A 19,565-nucleotide genomic window follows, 5' to 3' on the forward strand; every position below is an offset into this window, starting at 1 on the left:
CTTAAAATAAATGGTGATTGCAACCTACTTCTTGAATTTCTAAAAAATTTCATATTCTACTAAAGAGTGATTGGACCCAGTGAACTTGTGTGTGTGTGTATCATCCTGAAAATTACTTTTGAGCCAAATGCTGTTTCAAAACATCATTCTCAGTAGAGTTATAAAACAGAAAACAAAACCATTTTTAGATGTTGAGTATATTTTAAAAATGAAAACACCTAAGAAATGCAATCTATGCATATGAAAAAGTAAAATATTTATATGGATAACAAGTAGTAGCAACATCATTCATAAGCAGCAGTTAGTGTTTATTTTCCCCATATTTTGGCTTAACACCATAGTGGTAGTTTATTCTTTTTAGGGAAATTGCATAAGGTACATATAGCATATTATGAGTAAGTTATAGAAGATGTGTAATTGGAAAATTAATTCCAAGTAACAACATTTCCTCTAAAAACATATTTATTATTATTAAACAAACTAGTTTAAACTAGTGAACAATAAAATGTGCCTATAATTTATTAAGTCCAAGATATATAATCAACTTGCATAAAATTACATATGGTATTTTAAAAACAGCCTATTTCTAAAATATCAGTAATTCATACAATTGGGATTTCCACAGGAGATAAATTGCCATTAATTTCCTTTTTATGGAGAAAAGGTCCATCTTAAGAACATTACAACTATGTTATTAACAAACATTATAGCGTATTTTAAAAATCAAAATGATGAAACATATGCATTTGGATATTCTTTTATGGGTACCAGCCCTATAGCAGCATTTCAGATAGTGTTTTAAATCTAGTTAGCCACAGTTCCAAATGACTTGCGTTTTTATTTCTAGAAATACATATCACATGTATAGTTTAGTTAAGAATTTAAATTTCCATTATAAATGAGAACCTAATTGATAATGTAAAGATATAAGAAATAAAGTACTTGGATAGTCTAGCACTTTGTTAGAAATACATCTGCTAACTCCACAAAAACAAACTTTACATGTAAGCAAAATACTAAAAATTTCTGACTTGGGAAAAATCAAATAGAGTGAATGATTTCTCTTCATCTCTAACTGTAAAAATCCCTTTTGCTTAATTATTTGACCCGTCTCTATTCATGCAATTTAATGAACCCTCAAAATAATTTATACATCTTTATACAGAATTCACATCTACATCAATCAACAGCCAGTCCTTTTATATTTTCAGTGCCTTATCAAAATATGGGTAGCAAAGTTTTTCATTCTATGAGGCAGGAAGATGTTTTCTAAGTACTTCTTTGGATGATGAGGATATAGAATCTGGGAAGGACACCTCAAATTCTATTAGAAGGTCACCACGTTGCTCAGGATTTTTTGGAAATGGCAGCCCATATCCAATAATTCTTCTCCTCATTCCAGGCTTCACAATATCATTTACTGACATAGGTATGGTTCTTCCATCCAATGTTGGAACATTAATTGAGCAGCCACACAATGCCTAAAAAGTACACAAAATGAAATTAAACAACTTAAAATCTAAACAAAAATATTACCAATTGTAAAAGATTATACTAATATGGCAAAATTTTAACCTCCAAAAGAATATCAATAATTATAAAATTATTTCCCTCATTAGAAAATCTCTTTAGGACATGCATAAGCAGGCATGGGAAGAAAGAAAAGAAAGGAAGGGACGGAAAGGAAGAGAAGAAAGGGAGGGAGGGAGGGAAGGAAGGAAGGAAGGAAGGAAGGAAGGAAGGAAGGAGGGAGGGAGGGAGGGAGGGAGGGAGGGAGGGAGGAAAGAAAAGAAGGGAGGGAGGGAGGGAGGGAGGGAGGGAGGGAGGGAGGGAAGGAGGGAAAAGGAGAAGGGGGAAGAAAAGAAAGGAAAAGAGAAGTAAAGCATGTCTTTCTCCTTGTCCTAGACAGTCTGCTATTGCAACATTCAAGATGCAGGGATGGAATGGGAAAAGAAAGAGGGAGAAATTCAGGGCTGGAAAGAACATGATAGGAGCAATTACCTACTTCTCTGGAGGGAAAAAATTAGAATAAGAAATACATTTATTGTTTTAGTCAATAAATGTTTACTGAGAACCTACTATATGCCATACATTCCTGCTAAATGCTGAGCATATATAGGGACCATGAATACCGACCACACTTCAAGGAATGCACAAGGACCACAGAAACAAACTAGTAATTAAAATACAGTAAAATGTTGGCACAGTGATATGTGCAGAGGTCTTTTGTGAGAGAAAAGGCACACAACATACCATCTTAGCTTCTGGAAGTATTGAATACTTAAAGAAAGCATTGGACTAATAGTTGATATTGAGGCAGAGTGAGAAATAATAGTGTTCTACAGAGTAGAGCTCAGACAATGACATAGATATATACTAGTATGAGATAATAAGAGAGCAAACTTAGGGAAATGCATATACAGTTATGGGTGGAAATCAGATTAAAATTATCTTTTATGTTAAGCTAAAGAGTTTGAACTTTATGATAGATGCTATGTGGAGTCACTTAAGAATTTTAAGCAGACAACTGACATAGCCATTTTTGTTGGATTATAATCTAACTTGAGAAATAATGCCTGAAAATAGAAAATTAAAACCCGTGTACTAAATCAGTATCCTTATAAATTGTCTTTTAACACATTTTTTGTTACATAATTACTCCAAACAAATAATTTTTTTTTTAAATTTTTACACATGGACTAAGGTGAGGAGATGACAATGCAGATCTCATAAACCACACTTGTTAAAACAGAGTAAATTCATTGTTAGTCCTCATAGTACATAATCCAGGTAGCACTTAAAATTAGCATTTAAGTTGTTAATATAGGTAACTAAACTTAGAATGTATAATTTTATTCATAAAAGAGGTATAATATAGCAATACTACCTCAGAGGGTTCTTGGGAGAATTTAAAAAATAATATGTAGTAAGCATTAAATAAATCTTAGCTATTATTTAAATTCCCTAAAATCGACTGTATAAATGTTTAGTTTCAGAATCTTAGCTTTGACTAACTTACCTCTCGCAAACTAATTTTAGCAGTATAAATTATATTTGATCCATCCCTTTTAAATTTGGGGTGCTCTTTATCTTTAATAATGAAAACAATGTCTGCTGGAATACTACTTGGTGTTTCATCTCCTTCCCTTGGAAAAGTAATTTTGGTGCCTTCTTTCCATCCTTTTTTAATCTCAATGGTGAGAATTTTGTCCTCAGATCTATAACTCCTTCCATCAGGGTTTAACCTTTTTCGAGAAATCTTCATCCGTTTGGTACAACCACTATATATTTCTTCAAGTGATACTCTAAGTTCATGAATAACTGGAGGATCTTGCTTGAGGCGGGATGGCCCCACAGAATTCCTGTCTCTTGGATATCCATTCATGCTGAATCCAAAGGCACTAAAAGGATCTCCATCTACTTCCATATCTTCAGCATCTCTACCACCAGCCATCCGTCTTCCAAAGAAAATTTCAAAGGGATTGGAACCTCCAAAAAATGCTGCAAATGTGGCATGAGGATCGCCATGAAAGGTGTACCGGAAGGTACCTCCTTGTCCATCAGTACCTCCTGCTCCTCCTTTCAACCCTAAGCGAGGAAATAAGCATAATTAGAATAAAATTTGCAACTATTGAAAGTTTAGCTTTCAAAAAATGCATTACTAATAAACTTTGGCAACTTTAGATAGTAATTTTATTAAATTGGCCAGGAATGCCATTATAACTAAATATAGAACAGCTACATACCTCTAGATCATTCTATCTAAAGTTAAAATTTTAGCTTCAAATTCTTCCTCCAAATTCCCATCTTTAATAATAATTTATCCCTGAATTACTGTTCCACAGATAAATAAAACATAGAAGTCTGAAACCTCTTATTTCATATCAAGATACTGGTTGACAACCTGAAGTATATAAAGTTTTCTTAACTTATGTCATTGAAAGGTCTTCAGTAATCAATGCATAATATATTTTATTGATTTTTTACAGAGAGGAAGAGAGAGGCATAGAGAGTTAGAAACATCGATGAGAGAGAGAAAGCTGCCTCTTGCACACCCCCTACTGGGGATGTGCCTGCAACCAAGGTGCATGCACTTAACCAGAATCGAACCTGGGACCTTTCAGTCTGCAGGCTGATGCTCTATTCACTGAGCCAAACCGGTTTTGGCCAATGCAAAATATGTAACCTAAATCTTTAAGTACCATTATTATCAATGAGCACAACAATCAAAAATATAAAATACCATATTCATACTAACACGTTTTATTTCTGATCATCTTTTACTGCTTAAGAATTAAAACAGATTTTTTTCTGTGGCTGAAAAACTTTAATAGTACAAAAGATGTTTTTTACACACTAATATTGTTATCACTATCCCAGATAACAAAATTTTTCCCCTAAGGGTACCACATGATTACATTAATTTCAACACCATTTAAAAAGAAGACTGAAATCAAGAGCTGTAAATCCTCTTGATATATAAGGTCTTTGGACTGGTTATTTCTATCTACTATGGACAACCTGCTTCACACATCAAATAGTGACCCTCTGACCCTGTTCTTTAGGCTCAATTAAGTATTATATAGCTTACAAAAGATTATATATTTGAAGCATCATGATTCTACTAAAATCGACAAATGATAGTACAATGATCTTTTCTTTTTTTCCTCTCTCTCTCTCTCTCTCTCTCTCTCTCTCTCTCTCTCTCTCTCTTTGTGACAGTGGTGGGATTACAATGATCTTTTAAGGGAGCAATACTGACAAGGATTTACATCATTACAATATTAATAAACTTTCTGAATGAACCTTATGAGAATTCCTAACCAAAGAAACAAGCAGAAGCAGAATCTAAAAATTATAAAACTGATACATTCCAGAGATTTAACTAAGATGTCCCAATATGTTCAAATAGTAGTAATTTGAGGGCAGGAAATATTTTATTCATTTATGCATTATCCAAAGCATACTGAGCTGAAAATGACAGGCGCTCATGTTTATTGAATAAAGGAAATGATCTATTTTTAGTCTCCTAAATAGAAACTTTAAAGGTATATCTTGAATGTCAGGATAGAGAAGAGGCAGAAGCAAAATCACACATGTACATAGATGATTTAATAATAATAATAATAATAATAGTAATAACAATAATAAATTCTACTGGAATCATTAAACATCCTAAGAGACTTAGTTTTGCATGTCTTATTCTATTTGAGTTATTCCGCTAAAAGGTTTACAGGAACTCGACTTCATCCAATGGTCTTAGCTAAAGTTTAAATTTTTACCTTCATACATGAATAGAAATCTGGAGCACAGGAGAAACCAAGATGGCAGCATAGGTAAACACCTGAAATTGCTGCCTTGCACAACTACTTCAAAACTACAACTAAAAGATAAAACAGACATCATCCAAAACCATAGGAAGTCTGGCTGAGTGGAAATTCTACAACTTGAAGGGAAGAGAAAAGTACAATGAGACTCAGAGGAGCTGCGGAAGTAAAGTGCAGAGGTACGGAGATGCGCACGCGAAAAGGGCTGGCAACTGAGTACGAGGCTCTTTTTCAATTGTGAGGGAGACACAAGCTTCTGACTGCTCTGAACTCCAGTTCTGGGTGAGACTCTGGGGACCCAGACTCATTCGGGGAGAAACTGGACTGTCTGGCATCAGGCAGAACTCAAGGGTGGCTTTCTCTGAGGTGCTTGCAGCAATTACCGAGGGACACTGAGGCCTGGGGGCCTCTTAGGGCAAGGCCGACCATCAGCCATTGCTGTTTGCTCTGCCCTGAGAGCGTGCCCCACCCAAGTTGTGCGTAGAAGTTTTTGTATTTGAATAGCCTGGTCCTTTGAACTCTAAACTTACCTAATATACTGCAGCTGAGTCAGAAAGACCCAAAACATCCAAAAGAAGGCCTAAAGCCCAATAGCAGCTTGCATTGCTTCACAGCTGGGCCTCATCTGGGCACCTCCAAACCCCAAATAAAGAAGAGGAATCTCAACATCATCAAAATGTCCATACTTCCTAAAGCAATCTATAGGTTCAATGCACTCCCCATTAAAATACCAACGACATATTTCACCGACCTAGAAAGAACTCTCCAAAAGTTCATTTGGAACAATAAAAGACCCCGAATAGCCACAGCAATCCTGAGAAAGAAGAGTAAAGTAGGAGGGATCTCAATACCAGACTTCAAACTATATTACAAAGCCACTGTTCTCAAAACAGCCTGGTACTGGCACAAGAACAGACATATAGATCAATGGAATCGAATTGAGAACCCAGATATCAACCCAAATCACTATGCTCAACTAATATTTGACAAAGGAGGCACGAATATACAATGGAGTCAAGACAGTTTCTTCAATAAATGGTGTTGGGAAAATTGGACAGACACATGCAAAAGAATGAAACTAGATCACCAACTTACACCATTCACAAAAATAAACTCAAAATGGATACAGGACTTAAACATCAGACGGGAAACCATAAAAATACTAGAAGCATCCACAGGCAGCAAAATCTCAGACGTATGCCAAAAGAACTTCTTCACTGATACTACCCCTAGGGCAATGGAAGCTAAAGAGAAAATAAACAAATGGGACCACATCAAAATAAAAAGCTTTTTTACAGCAAAAGAAACCATCAACAAAACAACAAGAAAGCCCACAGTGTGGGAGAACATATTTGCAAATGATACCACTGATAAAGGTTTAATCTCCAACATCTACAAACAGCTTATACAACTAAATAAAAGGAAGATAAATAATCCAATTGAAAAATGGGCAATGGACCTAAATAGAACATTTTCAAAAGAAGACAGAAGGAAGGCCAAAAGGCACATGAAAACATGCTCAAAGTCACTAATTGTCCGAGAGATGCAAATCAAAACAACAATGCGGTACCATCTCACACCTGTCAGAATGGCCAACATCAACAAATCAACAAACGACAAGTGTTGGCGAGGTTGCGGAGAAAAAGGAACCCTCGTGCACTGCTGGTGGGAATGTAGACTGGTGCAACCACTGTGGAGAACAGTGTGGAGTTTCCTCAAAAAACTGAAAATGGAACTCCCATTTGACCCAGTAATCCCACTTCTAGGAATATATCCCAAGAAACTAGAAACACCAATCAGAAAGGATATATGCACCCCTATGTTCATAGCAGCACAATCTACAATAGCCAGAATTTGGAAACAGCCTAAGTGTCCGTCAGCAGATGATTGGATCCAAAAACTTTGGTACATCTACACAATGGAATACTATGCGGCCATAAAAAATAAGGAATTCTCATCATTTGCAGCAAACTGGATGGAACTGGAGAACATCATGCTGAGTGAAATAAGCCAATCAATGAAAGAGAAACACCACATGACCTCACTCATTTGTGGATAACAAAGAGCATTATAAACTGATGAACCAAAAGATAGATATAGAGACAGTAAATCAACAAGTAGACTGTCAAATTACAGCGGGGAGGGGAGGAAGATCTGGGGGAGATAATAGATCAACCGAAGGACTTTTATACATGCATATAAGTATAACCAATGGACACAAAACTCTGGGGAGGGAGGGGATGTGTGGGAGGGAGGGTGGGGGGCAAAAAAAAAAAAATCAATAAAATATATTAAAAAAAAAAAAAAAGAAAAAAAAAAAAAAAAGAAATATTTGCTTTTGATTGCTCATTATAATTCCTAGTTCTCTAGGAATATATTTACTATTTACTAATATATTTTAACATTTTCTCTCCCACACTCCAACTTTACCTTAAATTATATAGAGGGTAAAAGCTAGGAAATACATGGTATTTCTAAACATCCAATGGGAAATGAAACTTGGGTAATAAAATGTTTAACTTCTTTGAATCCAAATTTTTAAATATAACCAATAAGATTTTTTTAGAGGGATAATTTATACTGAGTAAGAAATACGAAGTTGGGTAAGTAGGGTTTCAATAGGAATAAAGAACCAACTGACCGACAAACCTCTAAGATTCTTGAATCTATAGGGCAGCGTTTTTCAACCGCTGTTCCGCGGCACACTAGTGTGCCGCGAGATGTTGCCTGGTGTGCCGTAGGTGCAGAAAAGACAAGAATTTTATAATTTTTCACTATTTTGTTTACTTAATATTTCATAATAAAGTAATTATAAAATAAAAAAATAAAATAAAAAAAAAAGAAAAAAAAAAAAAGAAGAGGAATCTGCAGATCTCTCCATAGCTCCTGCTGGTGGCCTCAGACAGAGGCTACATTAGCAACTCTTAGGAGATCCAAGAGCCAGTGTACCCAGTGGTCAGAGTGAGACCATCCAGATTACAACTCCTCAGAACCATAAGGGACACACTCAGGGGACAGACTCAGTGAGCACCAAAGCTCCACTGAAGCAAGTCTTGCCTCGTAAGTGTGTCTCTAGCACAGAAGTTCTCCCATCATAGACACAGCTGATCCTCACAGCCAATTGGCCTGGAGGTCAATTCCTCCCAGTAATACCAACAAGAATCAAGGCTTAACTACAAGACTGTTCACAGAGCCCATAAAAAGATGCACCAAGAGTGTCCACCTCAGGTAACTATGGAGGCTGAGCCACTGGGCCCTATAGGACACCTCAAAGCCACTCTATCAATACAGGAAAGCAGCCAAAATAAGGAGACAAAGAAACAGATCATAAATGAAAGAAATGGAGGAAAGCAAACTACTGGATATAGAGTTCAAAACCACAGTTATAAAGTTTTTGAAGAATTTTCTAGAAACCACCAATAAATTTAGTGAGACCCTTGAGGATATGAAAAAGGACCAACTAGTGAATAGTAGCCAATTTCTCAGAGGAAATTAATGTGGCTAATGGAAATAAATGAATATTCTAGAAAAACTGATTGTACTGTACAAAAAGCTGTTCCTAAAGTGTTAACAAAAATTCTTATTGGCAGAGCGTCTCATGGTAAAATTGCATAACATGTTATGAACCTAAAGCAGTCATAGTTCAGCGCAAATAATTAAAATGTAAAAGCTATCAAGACTACATTATAAAATTTCCAAAAGTCTCCTATTATTTAAATTAAAAAAGGGGGTGACAGTTGAAGAATATCATATAAGGAAAAATATCCTGAGAATAATTTACATCTAAAAAATTTGTTCTTTAGAAAATGAACCTTTATTTGAAACGCTAACAGCATGAAAATACATACATGGTGTCAAAACAAGCCAGAGGAAAATCATTTGGGGGGAGGGGGGTGCGGGGGGGAAATGAAAAAAGATCCCAAGTCAAATTTATAGTAAATATCCCTTTATTAACTTTTGGTCGAGAATATGTTTGTATATTTTCAGAAAACAACTCCGAGACCATCTGGAATCCTGTAACACAGAGGAATAGACAGAAGTGCTCCAGCCATGGAGACAGAAGAGACACAATTCAGAGATGGAAGATGCTGACGACGCCTCACCATACCAGCAGACAGCAGTTGCGTGTTGCTGAAGAATGCCCAGGACCAAACCAGAGATGGTCAGACCTGCATCACCACCATTTGTCCACCAACCAGGTCTGAAATAGCATGGCTGACATGTACACATAAGGAACTATTTGACATTGAAATTGGGACTCAAAAGAACTGTTGGCCCAGAAAGGAACTCACTACAGACTGATTCATTTGCCTCTCAGTATAACTGTTATGGCTTACAGGGTATTTCTTAGATCACATGATCTCACACATCTAGAGGAAATGATGAACAAAAACAGACCCAGAGAAAGAGAAGCAGCAATCAGACTCTCAAACCCCAGAGGGAAAGTAGGGGAGGGTGGGGGTAAGGGGAAGAGATCAACCAAAGGACTTGTGTACATGCATATGGGCCTGGCCAGTGGCCATGGACAACAGATGGGGGGAGGGGGGTTGAGGGCATATGTAGCGAGGGGTTTGGGATGGGAATGGGGGATGAGGACAATTATGTGATACTATAATCAATAAAAATAAATAAATAAATAAATAAATAAATAAATAAATAAGGGGGAAAAAAGAAAAGGACCAACTAGAAATTAAGCATACACTGACTGAAATAAAGAATAATATACAGAGATCCAACAGCAGACTAGAGAATCGCAAGAATAAACTCAAAGATTTGAAATACAAAGAAGCAAAAAATACCCAATCGGAAAAGCAAAAAGAAAGAAGAATCCAAAAATATGAAGATAGTGTAAGGAGCCTCTGGGACAACGTTAAGCATACAACATCCGAATTATGGGGGTGCCAGAAGAAGAGAGAGAACAAGATAATGAAAACCTATTTGAAGAAATAATGACAGAAAACTTTCCCCACCTTGTGAAAGAAATAGACTTACAAGCCCAGGAAGCGCACAGAACCCCAAACAAAAGGAATCCAAAGAGTACCACACCAAGACATATCATAATTAAAATGCTAAGAGCAAAAGACAAAGAGAGAATATTAAAAGCAGCAAGAGAAAAACAGTTAGTTACCTACAAGGGAGTACCCATACTACTGTCGGCTGATTTCTCAACAGAAACTATGCAGGCCAGACAGGAGTGGCAAGAAATAGTCAAAGTGATGAATAGCAAGAACCTAAACCAAGATTACTCTAACCAGCAAAGCTATCATTCAGAATTGAAAGTCAGATAAAGAGCTTCACAGATAAGAAAAAGCTAAAGGAATTCATCACTGCCAAACCAGTATTATATGAAATGCTGAAAGGTATTCTTTAAGAAGAGGAAGAAGAAAAAGGTAAAGATAAAAATTATGAACAAAAATACATATCTACCAACAAGTGAATCTAAAAATCAAGTGAATAGCAGAAACCAGTTTGGCTCAGTGGTAGAGCGTCGGTCTGCGGACTGAAAGGTCCCAGGTTCGATTCCGGTCAAGGGCATGTACATTGGTTGCAGGCACATCCCCGGTAGGGGGTGTGCAAGAGGCAGCTGGTCGATGTTTCTCTTTCATCGACATTTCTAGCTCTCTATCTCTCTCCCTTCCTCTCTGTAAAAAATTAATAAAATATATTTAAATATATATATATATATATATATATATATATATATATACATATATATATATTTTTTTTAAAAATAAATAAAAATCAAAATCAAGTGAATAAAAAATCTGATGAACAGAATAAACTGGTGAATATAATAGAATCAGAGGCATAGAAAGGGAGTGTACTGACAATCCTCGGGGGGAATGGGGTTTGGAGAGTGCAGGAAGAGACTGGACAAAAATCATATACCTATGGATGAGGACAGTACGGGGGGGGGGGGGGGGAAAGCAGGGGGCGGGGGGGGGGGGGAGGAAGGTCAGGTAAGGGCAGAGGGGGTGGTGGGAACCGGGTGGAGGGGAGCTATTGGGGAAGAGGGGGCCAGAGAATGAGGAACAACTGTAATAATCTGAACAATAAAGATTTATTTTTTAAAAAAGAAATCTAGCCGAAACCGGTTTGGCTCAGTGGATAGAGCATCAGTCTGCAGACTGAAAGGTTGCAGGCACATTCCCAGTAGGGGTGTGCAAGAGGCAGCTAATCAATGATTCTCTCTCATTGATATTTCTAACTCTCTATCCCTCTCTCTTCCTCTCTGTAAAAAATATTTTTTTAAAAAAAAAACAAATCTGGAGCAATATAATAATATAAAAATTATCAAAATATGTACTGAATGATATATTCAAATAGCAGTTAGAGATATTCCTTGTAGGAACAGAATGACAGTATAAATAGGATAAAAACTTTTAACATGCAGCTCTTCCAAAATTTATTTTAAATTTTAGTGGTATTGTTATAGCTCCAAATGCAAAAAAATAAAATAAAATACATACACACAAAAACCTAGTGACAGATTTTAATGATAAAATATGTATACAACTCAAGGTCATGATCAATGTGACTAAATCATTAAATTACTTTAATCATTTCATCTTTCATCCTACAAATATAACACAGAATAATAATTTAACAGAGTTAATAAAGTAAATTAGCTGCCAAATATAGTTTAATTTTGTTGGCAAGAAAAAAAATCTAAATGTTTGAGCCCATACTGAATTCATGAAAAGATAGAATGTTTTAAGTTATTATAACATGCCCATTTGACCCAGTAATCCCACTTCTAGGAATATATCCCAAGAAGTCAGAAACATCAATCAGAAAGAATACATGCATCCCTATGTTCATAGCAGCACAATTTACAATTTGGAAGATTTGAAACAGCCTAAGTGTCCATCAGCAGGCGAGTGGATTAAAAAAATGGTGGTATATCAACACAATAGAATACTATGTTACTATAAAAAAAAAAAAAGAAGGAACTCTTACCATCTGCAACAGTATGGATGGACCTAGAGAGCATTATACTAAGCGAAATAAGCCCGTCAGAGAAATATAAATATCAAATATCACATGATCTCACTCATTTGTGGAATATAATGAACAACATAAACTGATGATCAAAAATAGATCCAGAGACATAAGAAGTATTGAACAGACTGTCCAACCTCAGAAGGAAGGCAGGAAGGGTGAGTAAAAGATCAACCAAAGGACTTGTATGCATTCATATAAGTATAACCCACAGACACAGACAGTAGAGGAGGTTGAGGACATGTGCTGGGGGTGGGAACGGCTGGGGAAAGGTCAATAGAGGGAGGGGGGAAGAGAGGAAATATATGTAATACTTTAAACAATATAAGGATGTGTCAAAATCTAATATATGTAATATATAAACAATAAAGATATAAACAAAATATATGTAATACTTTAAACAATATAAGGATGTGTTAAAATCCAATTTTTAAAAAGTTATAGCATGGATTTGACTTTTCCCTAAAATCCCTTTCCTCCTCTGCCAAAGATAGTAACTCACTCAGGATTTCAGAGTTCCTGAGATTTACATAATGTATAAAATAACATGAATCAAAGGTGATAAAAAGCCTCCAACAGGGCTTTGAAGTTTTCTTTGACACTAGTCAACTACATTGCTCAGAGAAATGACAAGACTATAATAATGACTGAAAAAAATTTAACCAAAATTCATACTGCTACAATATAATATGATTATGCAAATATCACTTACACTGCTGAGCACTTGAATTATAATGGGTATGTCATCAACTATATAGTCAATTCTTTTATTATGTACATTTCAACTGCTTATGGAAAATTTTAAAATTCAACTGGATTCCCTCTGCTATCCAAAATGTTTCCCAGACACCATATCACTTTGTATTATCAAGGAATGCATTCTAGAATCAACATTTGCCTATGCTTTAGAAATACTGCTTTTATTTAAAAAAAACAACTAAGCACTCTTATTGGGTGGCTCAGTAGGTTGGAACATTGTCCTGTGCATCCACAGAAGATTGTGGGTTCAATTCAGGGTTGGGGCACATACCTAGGTTGCAGGTTCAATCCTGGTCGAGATATATAGGGAAGGGAAGGGATCAATGTTTCTCTCTCTCATCGATGTTTCTTTTTCTCTGTTTCCCTCTGTCTCTCTCTCTAAGCATATCCTTGGGTGAGGATTAAAAAAACAGCAACCAACCAACCAATGTGCAATCCAAAAACAAATATGTGTTTGGGGTACTAACCATAAAAATGATTTCTAACAATTAGTTGACTAAAAATTTATCAAAAGAAACAGCATTGGAGAAGAATTAGGTCTTCAAAGAAAAAAATTATAGGACTTTAATAATTCTTACTTTAAAGAGATATAACATGTAAATATCCAGATTGATAGCAAGACTTAGAATTACTAGCATGAGAACCTTTAAACAGTTTTGATTCATAAAAACTCAATTTATCTATTTTTAGAAATATATAGTAAATTAAAAAAAAATCCGGTTGATTTAAAACAATAACTGAAGAAGAAAGCTATTATAGAGATTAATGTACTAAATAAAAGTCTGATCATATAAATACTACCTTTCTTTATATTTTTTTCTTTTTTCTTTTTTTATTGATTTCAGAGAGGAAGGGAGAGGGATAGAGGGTTAGAAACATCAATGATGAGAAAGAATCACTGATAGGCTGCCTCCTGCAAACACCCTTTTGGGGATAGAGCCTGCAACCCGGACATGTGCCCTTGATCGGAATCGAACGCTGGACCCTTCAGTCCTCAGGCCGACGCTTTATCCACTAAACCAAACCAGCCAGGGCTAAATACTACCTTTCAGTGTTTAAAATAAGTTATTGATTAAACCATAAACAAGCAAAAAAAAGAAGGCATAACGAAATGTTAGAGAACTAGAATAATATAAGGATGTGTTTTAAAAAAATTTTTTTTTTTAGTCTTTTAATACATACTTGTGTTGACATCTTATTATAGTTATATTAGTGTGATGTTTTAAGGATTTAAAACAGTGTAAGAATAATTATTTGTGTGACTTAGAATAGGAATGAAAGCATTTACTTTTATGAGTGATTTATAGTTTAAGTGTGAATTGTATTTCTGATCTTATTCTGATTTTATTTTAAGTAAAAAAAAATTATTTGAAATGTGTTTTAGGCTTAGTATAAGTAACTCCATATAATGTGACCTGAATCCATTTTGTAAAACTTGAGTTTTAAAACTGACTTTGAGCCCCTAACTGTGTGAACGCTCTAACGTGCTTATCTGGAAAGCAACTGTGTGAACGCCCTAACAAGTGTTTATCTGGAAAGTTGGAAACTGAGGCAAAAGGTACCTGGAGAGCGCCTGATTAGGCACACTGAAGATCTATAGGTTGCACCCAGAAGGAATTAAGAAACACCCAGAAATGGCCATAAAAGAAGGGACCTAGAGGCACTGGGCAGAGACCACGAAGGGCTCCTCCACCCGACGTGCTCTCCCACTCTCTTCTCCCTGTTCGAAATACTGCATGGGACTGCCTGAGTGAAGCTGTCACTCTGCCTGTGAGCCAAACTTCTGAGGCCTCGTTCCTGACCGAGATGCTGCAGCAACGTGTTCCTGTCCAGTGTGTGTGTGTCTGTCGGCGCGGATCTCCAGGTGACCTGCCTAGGCTTCTGGAAACCACCAGGACTCTGGTAAATAAACCTTGGGATTCATGCATTTTAACTCTTGTGTCTGTGTTTAGTTTATGCTCGGTCAATTTTAGTTAGGTACTGTGGGCAACCCGTATAAGTTCAGTTCTCTGGCTGAGGGACCCTAGTCACTTGTGCAGAAGTTCCCACCTGAGGGTGAATTGGAACACATATACTAAACAATTTAGAACTAAACCTACATTTCTTTGTAGACCCGATTCAAAATCCAATATTAAATTTCTGTAGTTCTGTTACTGGAAACCGATTATTGTCATTAATAGAGAAATGTGAACAGGGAATCCGGAAGACTGGTCAACCTTAATTGCTCTGAAAGGTTGGAGCTAATCACTCATTGTTTAGTTGAGACATTAATAGTTAAAGCAGCCTCCACCTGTTACTCTTATGTAAATTCTTACTAATTGTCTATTATTGGAATTTCCTGCCTACAGAATATGGGTGTATCTCATAACCTTAATAAAAAGGATAGCAAAGCCAGAGCAGGGTGTAGTCCTCCCCCTAGAGATGGACTCCCACCTGGCCCCCAATATTCCCAAATTAATACTTTTCTAGTCTCTTTCATTTGTGGGTGGCCTTCTCCAGAACTCGAACCCTGAACAGGAACCTTGAAACATGAGGGACGTGAAAGTGGCTCCCACATTCTGTGTTTTTTGTTTTCCAATGATTCAACTATGTGGAAAATTTCTGCTTTTTAAAATAAATGTTTTTTACTACATACTATAAAATTAAACCATCGAATGTATAATACTAAATTTGATGAGTTTAGTAAAGTTATAGAGTTGTGCAACCATCACCACAAAAAAAAAAAAAGAATAATAATTAGAACATTTATCTCTAGTTTCTATTTGTAGCTAATCCCTGTTCCCACCTCTAGCCCTAAGTAACCACTGATCTGCTTTCTTTCTTTACAAATTTGCCTTTTCTGTGTAATTCCTATACTAGTAAATGGGATCATAGCCTATATAGTCTTTTACATCCAACTTCTTTTATTTAGCATAGTTTTTAAATTTCATCCATGATGTAGCAGATTTAATTGGTCATTTTAATTGCTAAATAGTATTCTATACTGTGTGTGTGTGTGCGCGCGCGCGCACACATACATGTTATTTATCATAGTTTGTTTATCCATTCAACTAAAGATGGTACTTTTGACTTGTCTCCAGTTGGGGACCATTACAAATAATGCTGCTATGAACATTCACATACATGTTTTTGGGTGGATTTATATTTTAATTTCTCTTTTATAGATTCCTAGGAGTAGTACTGCTGGGTCATGTAATAAATTTAAAACATCTCTATTTTTATCTAGCTTTTTAAAAACAAAGCATTTAAGGCCCTGGCCGAGTAGCTCAGTTGGTTAGAGCATCATCTACATACTCCAAAGTTACGTGTTTGATCTCCTGTCAGGACACATATAAGAATCAACCAATGAATTCATAAATAAGTGGAACAAATTGATGTTTCTCTCTCCCCTGCCCCCTCTAAAAATCAATAATATTTTTAAAACCCCAGCATTTAAAATTGTGAATATTAGAGATTTTCAAACCATGAGCAAACTGGATCATTAGTTCTCTTAGTTCCTAAATACATAATTTAGCGTGTTCAACTCATACACTGCTCTTCATGGTTCCTTCCCACTGTCCCAAGCCTTGAAACAGTGCAATATAGGAGGGGGGGCATCAGGTAAATCAGTAATGCCTCCAATCATGAAATTCAGTTTTTTGTTACTGATAGAGAAAGCCATTGGGCCATGGAACCAGGCCTGCAGGCATGAACAGATATGAAAAACAAAGAGAAAAACGTTTTCCCACATTTTCACAGTATTATACTCAAAGGGATATTTTTTTTTTTTTTAAAGAATGAGACAATCTGAATAAATGGCAAATATAATGCTTTTCTGTAAAAGAAGAATTTTTTTTAAATAATCAAATATAGTAACTTTTATTTTAACTATTTTCAAGTAGCATAACTAGAGAATAGTATTTCTGAGAATAAACTTATTCTCCCCTCACTATTACCTATTGCTTATATAAATTATCTGAGTCAAGAACAACAACAAAATTCAGGATACATAGATGATCCCGCTTTAATTTTGTTTTTTTGGTTTTGTTTTTGTTGTTGTTTTTAAATTCATTCATGATGACAACCAGTAAAAATCAAACTGGAGAAATATCACTCAATAAAAACACTACTAAAAGATAATGTTAAACCAAAAAAATGTATTATTTGGTGACTTCAAATTTCTGAGGACAAATATCCTCAATCCTATGGCTGAGTCAGCTATCAGTGAGATGTGGAGTAAAGCAGTGGGTATCTGGTTTTCCATGGAAATTTATATTTGTGGATTTCTTTTTTTATTTTAATTTAACTTACTGAGGTAAGATTGGTTAATAAAATGATATAAGGTTCAGGTGTACAATTCTATAATACATCATCTGCATATTGTACTGTGTGTTCACCACCAAAAGTCAACTCTCCCTCCAGTTACTACATTTATCGCCTCTGGATTTCTATACAAAATTACAAAATAAGTTCTTTGGAAATAGTACACTCTAAGTAGTATCTGAGAATCCTGCTTAGCTTTTATGATGTATTTTGAGTACTAGTATGGCCATAGGAGCTAGCAGGATTAAACTGCCAACTATTTATTTGCCTTTTTCAATATTTTCTTTATAATAACCTGACAATGCATGTCCTCATCACACCAAAGCTAGCAGCAAAAGCTGCTATTTTTGGCAACTCAGATCAAAAAGAAAAATAAAACAAAGAAAAAAGCCTTAATACATAATCACCCTGCTTATCTCAATTTAATTTTTAACTTAAAATGAACGGTCACTTTTTCACTATTTTAGGATATATTTCTCATTGGAAAAAGTTAACATTAAATGCAATAAAGGAAGCAAAGACATAACAAAAAAGCTTTCATAACTTAAATTTCATAATTGATAAGAATTTCAAAGAGAACACTTTGGGTGAAAATAATAAAACAATTTAAGTTCTGATTTTTTAAATTGTAGGAATTAAAGTATTTTTGTTGTTAATTAGCAATTTAAAATAGACTTACTTTATAGCTATGGAGCTGATGACAAACTTAATTTAAAATCTGAGTGATAAAATAATCTTAAAATACCTCATCTACTGTATTTAACTAGTTTCTGATCTCAATTCAAGAAACAAAGTACCGCAGGGAGAGGAAAGGGGAAGTTGTCATGTTTTTCTCCGTACCTAGACAGTGAAATTTCAAAGGAAATAGTGCTACCTAAAAGTATAGCAATAATTGTGCTAAGTGGCCATTTTAGGTCAAAAATTGTATTTCTGAAATCTCATTTTCTTGGCAACAATAACTGTTTACAATTAAGCTTAAAAACTTGTCCTGGTATTTTATGACATCAGGAAAATTCTTTCCTCTCCAGGCGGAATGCCAAAAACAACTAGAGCTAAATGCCTAGGCCTTCTCCTTCTCAGAGAGATGACTTTCTCTTGTTCAAGCTAAACTAGCTTTGCTGTAAGAAAGGCAAAAACTTCTTTTTTGTGAATAAAATAGAAACTAACCAGAATTTGAACTGCCAATCTTAAGATTTTTAAATGACTGAAGGATCTTGAATGGTTCTGGTAGAAAACTCATTAAAAAATAAAACAGGTTGCATAAGACTTTTGACACAATTCATTAATGTGTATGAGGATTTAAGGTTTCATTTCAAATATAAATGTTAACATTATAAATCTAATGGTAGCATACGGATATTACAAAATGCCAAAATCTAAAAAAAAGGCAAAGTATTTTTAATTGACAGCTATGTTAATATTCATTCATATCATCAGAGATAAAATTCTGTTTTTATCCATTATTTATCTTTCTACGTTGATATGGCTGATCATTTAATTTAATGACAACCAGAAAGCCGAGAGAGGACGGGGAAAGAGGGAGAGACAGACAGAGCTGGAGAGACAGAAAGATATACACCGAATTCTTACCTTCCTCCCCAAACTGATCATATATTTCTCTCTTTTTAGGATCACTCAATACTTCATAAGCTTCTGCGACCTCTTTAAATTTTTCCTCTGCCTGAGGAGATTTGTTCTTGTCCGGATGAAATTTGAGGGCTTGTTTTCGGTAAGCCTTTTTAATATCTTCGTCTGATGCTCCTTTTTCAATTCCCAAAATGTAATAATAGTCTTTCCCCATTTCGAATGCCTTGAAATGAACTTAGGTTTCCCTTTGTGAAAGAAAACTGCGTCCCCAGTCTTAGCAATACAAGGATTCTAAGGAAAATAAACCAAGCAGGGTATTTTAAAAGTTAAAGCAAATTAGCAATTCAGCCTCGCGGTCTTAAGGCAGCAAGCAGACAGCATATCCGTATTTAATTCCTTCCCCAACAGCTCACTTACAGATAAATATACACTACACAGGAGACAGCCTTCTTCTAGATCCTCCCATTTTCACTACGTGTCTCTGTACTTTCTAGAACAGCAAATGCTACAGGACGTCACTTCCCCAGCTGCCGCTAGTCAAAGATCTGAGCTGGGTTTTCTCCTCCTCCCTGATTAACTATTCATTTT

At 35.5% G+C, this 19,565-nt stretch overlaps 1 protein-coding gene across 4 annotated transcripts in view; it reads right to left on the minus strand.

Moving 5' to 3' along the window:
- Positions 1-287: 287 nt before the first annotated feature.
- The window catches only part of DNAJB4 (DnaJ heat shock protein family (Hsp40) member B4), a 50,434-nt gene continuing 31,156 nt past the window's right edge, over positions 288-19,565 (minus strand). For 2 of the 4 annotated variants that reach the window (XM_084872188.1, XM_084872187.1), the window contains exons 2-3: positions 3,020-3,588; positions 288-1,481 (exon numbers count right to left, since the gene is read on the minus strand). In XM_084872188.1, the coding sequence (XP_084728314.1) occupies positions 1,248-1,481; positions 3,020-3,454 (669 nt within the window). In that variant the 5' untranslated portion in view covers positions 3,455-3,588 and the 3' untranslated portion in view covers positions 288-1,247. Of the gene's footprint in view, positions 1,482-3,019; positions 3,589-18,980; positions 19,269-19,394; positions 19,502-19,565 lie in introns of those variants that run through there. The other 2 variants (XM_084872185.1, XM_084872186.1) reach the window with 2 other exon arrangements.

This window comes from Pipistrellus hanaki (assembly GCF_964339955.1).
Source record: "Pipistrellus hanaki genome assembly, chromosome: 2".
Lineage (NCBI taxonomy): Eukaryota > Metazoa > Chordata > Mammalia > Chiroptera > Vespertilionidae > Pipistrellus > Pipistrellus hanaki.